This window comes from Solanum stenotomum, chromosome 3, assembly GCF_019186545.1.
Source record: "Solanum stenotomum isolate F172 chromosome 3, ASM1918654v1, whole genome shotgun sequence".
NCBI lineage: Eukaryota > Viridiplantae > Streptophyta > Magnoliopsida > Solanales > Solanaceae > Solanum > Solanum stenotomum.
In genome coordinates, this window is record NC_064284.1 from 11132764 (window position 1) to 11142545 (window position 9782).

The 9782-nt window shown below is 31.6% G+C and overlaps 1 protein-coding gene across 1 annotated transcript; it reads right to left on the bottom strand.

The window, feature by feature from the left end:
- Positions 1 to 320: 320 nt before the first annotated feature.
- Positions 321 to 2156, bottom strand: LOC125859681 (probable pectate lyase 18). The gene is made up of 4 exons (XM_049539477.1): positions 1785 to 2156; positions 888 to 1628; positions 655 to 793; positions 321 to 559 (listed from the first exon to the last, which is right to left on the bottom strand). Exons 1-4 carry the CDS (start codon positions 1889 to 1891, stop codon positions 335 to 337), a joined length of 1212 nt encoding a protein of 403 aa, XP_049395434.1. The 5' UTR covers positions 1892 to 2156; the 3' UTR covers positions 321 to 334.
- Between the last annotated feature and the right edge of the window lie 7626 nt (positions 2157 to 9782).

A 9782-nucleotide genomic window follows, 5' to 3' on the forward strand; every position in this document is an offset into this window, starting at 1 on the left:
TAAGTACATATATTGATGTATATATATCGACACTTCTTAGTTTGCCTCTCTCTAAAACCAAGAAGAACTACAAGTCCCAACGGCTGAGAATAACAGGCCGAGGTTGTATTTGACAATCAAGTCAAAAAAACTTAAAAAGTAAAATAAAAATAAAGGGAGTGAAAAAGATATTAAAAGCACAACCCTAAACTTCTTGTCCCTTACTTTTTCACCCTCACTACATGGTTTTTTCTTCAAATTACATCCTTTTTCTTTTTCAAAAACCAAATTTTAGTAGAATAAAACCAAGTTAAATAATTAATTCCTTTTTTTTCCCGTGTAATAATAATAATAATCAGCAACGAGAACCCTTTTTACAATTGAGCGCTCCAGAACTAGACACAAGGTTGCCTACTAATGAAGACGGCCTTGCGCTCAAACTCGAAGCTTTAGCATAACTTGATGAACTAGCTCCGGCTCCTGACCGCGTAAAAAATGCACCATTCAACATTAGGTCCCCGTCGGTCCTCCAATTCCAATTCTTCCATTCACTCTCCGGTGCATCCTCGTGTTTTGTAACCTACATATATATAATAAAATTACTCGTTAACTTATTTGCAGACTAAATAGAAAAATGTACCACGTAAATTGAAAGAAGTGAAATAACTAACTAACCTCTTTGCTAAACCTGATATCAGGGGCAAGAAATCTGTTCCCTTGACTATTGATAGTGGGATCAGCACTTCCACCAATAGCATACATTTCCCAATGTGTGTAGTCATTGTTCACCACATGGAAGTAACCATGTCTACATCTGCATTTATTCCAAATAACTCATTAATTCTGACTATCGAAATTTTTGTATAGTGTCGGTATATAGAAGTTAAACTCGGGATTTTTTTCCATACCTTGGCATTCTTTGGACAAGGCCTTCTCCAAAGTGATTAAAAGCAATAGTGACTTGCATGTTTTTATCTTGAGTATATGAATCACTATGTCCCAAAAGCATAACTTTATCATGGTGTGTCATGTAATTATTTGAAATGGTAATTGCTGTAGACCCCATAATTGCGTCAATCAGGCCGTCCATACAGTTAGACAAAGAACAATGATCTACCCAAACATGGCTCCCACCAAATATCGACACTCCATCACCATCAGAAATAGTTCTCCACCCGTAATGAGATGGACTGCTCCGCACCATAGCATTTCCACCTTGTTTACAATCATGTATATGAATTCCGTGTATAATAATATTCGTTACGTACTGTATTGTTATACACGGACCACCAGCTATGTGTACGCTAGCGCCCCTTCCGTCTATAGTTTTGAACGAATTCATAATTAATTCTTCTTTTAATTGTATCACCATGTCCCTTGCGAAAATAATCCACAAGGGCTCAGTCTGAATGACCGCGTGCCGGAGAGTCCCCGGCTTTGGTGTGACGGCATTGTCGTCACCCGAATCAGTCACCACGTAGATTTTACCGTCTCTACCACCAATAGCGTTTTTCCCAAATCCAATTGCGCAGTCAGCTAACCGCTGACGGTTTTTCTCCCAATTTGGATCACAACGCCAGCAATCGTCGATTGGATTTCCGGTTCCACACGATAAATAACCTAAATTCCTCCTTGAACCATTTATGCTCCTGCATTATAATAATGTACCACATGAGTACCATATGATATATATATATATATTGTAATTTTTAGTTTTCATATGAACTCTTTGCCCCTACCTGAGTATTATGTCCCTGTTCAACATATGGAATTAATGTGAAAGAAACAAATTAAAATGTACGTACCTATGTACTTCATCGATAACTTGTTGAGGATTAGAGGAGGCAAGGAGGGACGGGAGAAGGAGAAGAAAAGAAAGGAGGAATAGTATGAAAACAGAGGAAGTGGCCATTTTGTCTGTTGTTTGTCTTATGTAATTAGCAGGAAAACAGAGGATTTGGGTTGAGAAGAAAAGAGAGGGAAATGGAGGAGTTTATAAAGAGGGAAAAAGGGGAGAAATTAGCGTAATTAAACAAAAGGGATGGGTCCCTTGTTCATTCGTGATTACATGTTTTACGGAGATTGATTCCTCTCTTACCTAGACTATGGTAGTTTTTGTCTGTTAAAGTAACAGTATCTACCTCTTGTTAGCATATGATTAGTAGTACTCTAGTATATGTCCAATTAAGCGCGTTTAAGTTATATACATCGTTGAGTAACATATTTATGTGGACGAATATAGTATTAATAATGTGAAAATTTATACTCCCTCCGTCCCATTTTATATGACACTTTTCGGATTTCAAGATTCAAACGAATCTATCTTTGACCGTAAGTTTTTCATAGATCCTTTAAACATTTTGAATTATCAATTATTGTGACTTATTGTACTTTTTACGTAGTTTACAAATATATAAATTTCATTTCAAGAAATTTGAAAATTCCATGCGCAAACTCCCGATCAAACTTAAATTGTTTGACTCTCGAAAAACGAAAAGTGCCACATAAATTGGGACAGAGGGAGTAGCATTTATTATCGTGTATGTACTATGTAGCTTAAAACCCTCAAAGAAAAGTATTTTCTCATAACAAAGTTTCCAATTTGAGTGTCATGGTCAAAGTTCTATTTTTTCTAAAATCTTGACGTTCATTCCTTAATATTTTTCAAATTATATATACAAAATTAGTCCATGTTAGAAATACAATGAGAAATTTTAAAATTTATAAATATTCTTTCAGTATATAGCGGTGAAGTAAAAATCTATTAATATCGGCTATTATCATAATGTAATTTTCTTAGAACAAAAGACAATTTTTTTAAAAAAAAAATAATAATAAATTAGTTGATCACCATAGCCCATATTATATAGCTCCTCTCCCGCATGCAAGCTACTATATATTAAAAAAATAAAATCCAAAATCATTTGTAATTTCTATGTCATGGAATAATGTGTAGAAATAATAAAGGGTTGCATGCATAATCTATACATAATTGTCCATTATAATAATATTCCAACAGCTGCATTTTATAAGATAACTATATGTCGATACATGCGTATTAAACTTTTGTTAATGATAGATTGGATCATATTCCTCAAGGTAAGAATTAAGAAAAAGAAAGTTAAATCAAATATAACCATTAAAAGTGTTCCTTTTTTATTTGGATAGATGGAGAACAAATTCAATTTACCAAAATGAAAGATAACTTATATATAACATACGTCATTTTTATTCCTTTTTATCTTTCATGATAAATTGCTTAAATTTGTTATTAAGAAAAAGTTTGACTACTATGGACCAATAAAAATGTATTGCACATTCTTGTGGCTTGTCTTTTTTACTTTTTGGAAAAAATGGACCAGCACTGGATAGCAAAATGTCACCGACCCTAATAATGTCACTCTGTGATTAGTTGCATAATTTGCGTTTTCCATTTAATTTTCGATGGGAACCCCTTCCTTCGGGGGCGAATTTAGAAGGGGCTAAGATCTTCACTCGAACTTTTTTGAAAAAATTACACTATATATGTAACGTTAATGTATATTTTTTTTCTCTTTTATATATATAGATTTTGAATGCCTTAAATAGAAAGTCAGAGGTTGACTCAGTAATTTAGTAGTTCAAAATTTACCTTGACGTTTCAAGTTCATATCCTAAGAACTGTATATTTTTTTTTGTTATTAAACTCCTTAATGAAAATTCTACATCCGTCATTATCTGCTTTATTAATTTTCTTTTGTTATGATCTATTTAATTCGTTCAAAGTTTGAATTTTTTTTTTAAAAAAAGATGTTATTGTCCGTTATTAAAACATTAAGATAGGTGGTTGAATCCTTTAATACTAGAAAAAAAGAGAAATGATTAGTGAATGGCATGTTATGCGTCCACGCACATATGAAAAATATTATAATGATTATTTTCCCAAAGCTAATTAAACAAGGCCAACTTAGTCTTGCAATATTTTATTTATAAATATGATTTGGCATCACGCATATAAAGTTACTAGATTTGCATGGGACCCTATTCATTTGTCTTCATTTACCCTTTATTTACAAGCAATCTAATGCATTATTTTGCCTTTTCACTTTTCTGTCTCCACTTTTTCTTTACTCCTATTGTTGTAGTGGGATAACTGTATTTAAACTTCCAAATAAAAGACTAACTGTCAAGCATACTTTAAAAACATATTAGCAAAAATTTACTCATACTCAATGTTTACATGCATTAAAATGATTAATCACATTCTTAAAGGGTTAATTAGTATTGTATGACAAAAAATACTAGGTGATTCTTTCCATCAGACCTATCTCTGGGGGTCAAAGTTACTTGGTACATGTTGTTGGTGGAAGGTGTCAGGTATCCCATGGAAGAACTAGTCGAGGTGCGTCACAGTTGGCCCAAACACCACGGTTATTAAAAAAAATTAGTATTATATGATCACCATTGTAAATCTTAATCTCTCTTCTTTACGCTACCAAGTTTTTATGACTTTGAGTTAGGTTTGCAAGTATTAAAATCTACCTACTCAAACTTGTGGATATTAAAAATTGTTGGGTATGTAGCAAGAGTTAATGGGAAATTGAGGGAAGATGAAAGAGGAACTTGGAAAAAGTTGGGAACTTGAAGAGTTGAGAACTTGAAAAGTCCTCTTATGCTTTATTGAAAAGACATTGAAAAGACATTTGTCCCGTATCGGTGGTGGAAAGAAAAATAGGAGAGTTTAAATATAGAAACACTCCTATTAATTGTTAAAAGGGTTGGAAAGAGGGACCCCCCTCGCGCCGTCGTCGCTCGCTCGGCTCGGCTTCGGCTTCCGCTTCGGCTTCGGCTTCGGCTTCGGCTTTGGATTTGGAAAAATGATCGATAATTATTTTAGTTATTCTGAAAGGAATTTCTTCGTGTATTTTACTGCTGTTGAGTGGTTCGCTGACACCAGAGTTTTGGGTATCAATACACTGGTGATTGAGATCATTCTATCCTGGGAGGACATATTCCAAATCAAACCTCGGATACTAGAGGGGAATAATTTCCTTAAGGGGACACTGTGCATTCAGTGGGCTTGATCTTTTTCTGATTTTGTTTTTCCAGATTGTGGTACGTTTTTTTTTTTACAGATTTTAGTTTTGTCAATTAATTTTTGTTCATCTATTCTTACTGGTTTATTAAACTTTGGTTACTTCGTGTTTCTGCAAAGTTTATTGAAATCAGTAATTCTGATTTTTTATACACAGATTAGTAACAATAATTCCATTAGCAAGTTTGAATTTTGAAAATCCACAACATATTATATTCATTTCCATTTATGAAATAAATCCCCACCCCATTCGTGTAAAAGAGAAAAAAAAGACCCCCCCCCGTCCCCGCCTACCCCCACCTCATTTAAAAGAGACTTTTTATGTCTCATCACCACAAAGTGCGAACTAGCTTAATTATAGTTATACAAATTATAATTAAACTCACTTAAAAGTCTTATCCATTCTCACTATTCAATAAATCATATATATAGAAAAAGACATGTTATAAGATCATACATTTAACAAACACTATAGCACATGCTTTTGGTCTATAAATCAAAGTTGAATGGTCCCAACAATATATAGTAAGTTACACAACAAATGAAATTTTCTTCCTCAATTCCCTCAAATATTTCTTGGCCGCAAACTTCGCCGTGACTTCACAAACCAATAATATTATGATAACACATTTATTCAAAAGGGAAAATGAGAAAAATCCACTAACGCTGACACCACAAATTGAAAGCCGCCACTCGTCAACATGACTAACACGACACATGGCCATGGACCTCTAAATGAAACAAAGTGATAGTAACATATACCTTCACTCAAGCGGTATAGGGATATTGTTTCGTCTAAAAGTTTTATTTATAGTCTGTTCGGTCAAATTTCTAAAAAGATATAATATTTATTGTGAAAAAGTGAGGTATTTGATCAAACTTTTATTACGAAAAGAAAAAAAGGATAAAAAATGTCCTTTAACTATGTGAAAGAAACAAAAATGTCCTTCGTTTATAGTTTGACTCAAAAATGTCCTTACCGTTAATATTTTGATTCAAAAATGTCCTTAAACTATGCGAAAGGAACAAAAATGCCCTCCGTTTGTAGTTTGGTCCAAAAATGTCTTTGCTGCCAATATTTTGGTTCAAAAGGGAATGCCCTTTTGAACCAAAATATTGACGATAAGGACATTTTTGTTCCTTTCACATAGTTTAAGGACATTTTTAACCTTTTTCCCATTTTAAGTAGTAGTTGTAGACTAGTAATAAGGAAACATTTCGTGTAATGGATAAAATGAAATGGTCTTGGAATATAACTTTTTAGTATCCTCTATCTCTTGTTTGGGACAACTTAATTCATGATTAATAATTAGTATTGAATTAAGTTATTTTTGCTTTTGAATGGAATAATAATCCTGGAATAACCTAGGATAAAACAAGTAAAATAATAAAAACATCCTCTCAAACCTTCTTTATATATTACTTTTCACACATTTTCCACTTATGGAGGGTATTTTTGTAAGCAAATATTTTTTTAAAAAAAATGATGCAATAGATATTATTTTTAATACAACAAACCAAACATTGATCACTAAGAAATAATATCAGAATAACTAATTTCATCATAACTAATCCTTACATAACTAACTGATTTGTCTTCAAACCAAATGACCACTAATAGTATAAAAATGTTTTTTCCCAAAGTACAATGAGAATTTTGACAAAACATAAATTATTGTTCTATTATTAACAAAATTGTTTTTTTAAATATTAACCAGTCAAACACAAATTGTTTTTCTTATAAAAAAAATAGAAAATTACTTTTCAAAATAAACATTTTTTTTGGTATATGACCAAATATATATAAGCAAAATGAAACTATTGGGTATAAAAATAACTTTATTTGTTATTATATTAATTCATTTACTTTTTTAAATATTGACATTCTTTAAAAAAAAAATCTACGTACGACACTAATCCTCACATGTGAGCTATCATACTTTTGATTCCTCAAAAAGCACCGGATTCTGATTCTTCTTCTTTGGGTGGATTGGGACGAACATCAGCCTTAGATTATTAAAGGATATAAAAGGGATACAGTACTATCATCAAATGGATTGTGAGTACCGTAGAAGGATATGATGCACCGGATGAAATTGTTTCTTTCTTAATTAAGGTTTCGAGTTCAAGTCATAAGTATAAAAAAATTCTTAGTAGAGAGCGCTATCCCCGAATAGAATCCAAATTAATCGATTCCAATGCAGGTACTAACATCGAATGAAAAAAAAGAAGAATGGATTGTGAGTGAAAATGTGGATTCTACTATAGGGGAACAAAACTAACGTGAAGGTCATTTTTATTCTGTTTGGTAGGGTTTCAAATTAATGGCATAGCCATGTTAGATTTTTAGGTCTATAAGTTGCCTTGTTGGGTTGGGTGTGATAGATAGGGTAGTGACATTTGTTGATTGTTACTTCATAACTTCCTCTTTTTCTCCTTTGAATTCTTTGATGTAACACTTATCTTGGTTAGATGCCACAAATTTGCACATGCGAGTGGGCACGCTATTCATATTATAAGTTGATCGAAAGTCTAACTCAATCTCAAAAATTAATTCATGATAGTAGTATAAGACAATTGATCAACACCATCGTGCCCACATCAAAACCTAAACAATTGAAGGGTATTATATAACATAATATAAGGTTCAACATTGAAAAACATATTAATAGGGATGGATTTAACTTTAAGTTTGAACAAGTAATTCAGTCACTCATTTATTAACTTAGTATATTTTGACTTATTTATTCAGTTCATCAAAAAGTTGGGTGATATTCTTGTTAAAGTATTTTCGAACGATTTTTTTCTATATAACCATAATATGAAAGTATCGAATAATTAAATAAATTATAAGAAAACTAATAAAAATATTAAAACTTGAAAGAGTTGGGTCGATTGGGTTATGGCTCATTGCTTAGACCATCACTCATCAGAATACTATTTTTCTCACTTAATTATTGTTTCTTGTACTTTTATTATTTTTTTCGTTGGACTATTTTTGTTGATGGTGTTATAGTGACTCACCGCTTATTTATTTAACTCAACTCATATGAACCTATAAAATTTTAGTTCGACCCGTTGTTTAACAGTCATAATCTGGCCTAACTCGTATACTTATTTTTCAATATGCATTTTGTCTAATTGTGATAGTAATTCAACAAAAAATCACAACCCCCTGATTTTCTCCACTTTTACGGGAGAAAAAGTCAGAATCTTTCACCTCAAGTTAGATGTAATTAATTGTCTTTTTCCACGATTAATTCCACAAAATTGTGCACATTAAAAATTATTATATCTATTAGAGAAAAGAATTATATAGACTGAACATGATGTTGCATGTCACGGACAAAAAGAAATAGAATATATATATGCATTTGATCAAAGACAAATTAAGAAACCAAATGAAAAATGAACAAGTGGTTAATTATACATTGCCTTTTTTTGTTGTTGTCATTTTTTGCTAATTTTAACAATGAAGGTATGAAAAATAGATGCCTAAAAATTAAAATATAAAGATAGATGTTGTCTACATATACTTACTTATAATGGGAATGAGGATGTGTTAGAAGTCACACATCATGGACGTTTGTCTTCTTGTATTTTATTTGGTAATTCTCATTTAAGATTTATTTTCTTTATTATGATATTATTGATATCAATGTTAAGCTTGAGATGAAAATTTGTCCACTTGTATTTTATTTGGCAATTCTCATACAAGATTTATTTTCTTTATTATGATATAAATGTTAAGGTTGAGATGAAAATTTGTCCTCTTGTATTTTATTTGGCAATTCTCATCCAAGATTTATTTTCTTTATTATGATATCAAGGTGAAGTCCGAGATGGAAATTTATCTTTTTATATTTTATTTGGCAATTCTAATTCAAGATTCATTTTCTTTATTATGATATTATGGTTAAGCCCATATAAGTTTTTGTTTCACCGATATTATCTTATCTAGTTTCTAGTTTTGGAATCAAATTTAGGCTAGAGTCTATTTTATAAATCTTGATATCAAAGTCAAGCTCAATCAATTTTGATTTCACATTGAGCCCTCTTTTTTATTTGTGTAGCTACTAGCTACAGTTTTCGCAAAGGCGTTTTGGGAGTGTTAGTAGTCTACACCGGTGAGAGAAATGATAAGTTATCTCCTTATATGATTTTGAATAGTTCTCATTTTTAATTTTGAACTAGCTTTTGAGGTTGCAATAATGTCTAGTTTGTTTATCATGATATAAGGGTTAAGACCATTTGATTCTTATTTTACTCGATGTTGGCCCCATATTATCTTGTCCAACTAATTTTTTGTGTTGGGTTAAGCTGAAAGCTTTTTTTTTTCTTTTCATATTGTGGTATCAGAATTAGGCTTAATCAATTCTTGTTTTACACAGGCCCCCATATTATCTTTATCTAGTTCTAGTTATCAAACGTAAGCGTATCGAGAGCGTTAATAATCCTACATCGAGTTATCTTCTTTTTTAATAAGTTTTTGAGATTGAGTTAAGCTCAAATTCAGTTTTTATCAATTGGTTGTAGTTCTAGTGTGTTATGAAGGTAGCCTAAATTTTCCAAATCTAATTTCCAAGAAGTCATGATTCATTGGCTGGAAATATATTTGGTGGAATCATGGGATGCTTTTCAAAAATCTTAATGGAATGTATTTAATTCCTCTAAGCCCATGTGCTTGACACAGTTAGCTTTAAATTAATTAAATGTGCAAGTGGAGAAA

Excerpts from the sequence above, each read along its gene's own strand:
- LOC125859681 (XM_049539477.1), bottom strand. The coding sequence starts at position 1,891 with ATGGCCACTTCCTCTGTTTTCATACTATTCCTCCTTTCTTTTCTTCTC. Across the intron at positions 794-887 it reads CTTGTCCAAAGAATGCCAAG|ATGTAGACATGGTTACTTCC; the intron begins GTATGGAAAAAA and ends GAATAAATGCAG. Across the intron at positions 560-654 it reads ATATCAGGTTTAGCAAAGAG|GTTACAAAACACGAGGATGC; the intron begins GTTAGTTAGTTA and ends ATATATATGTAG.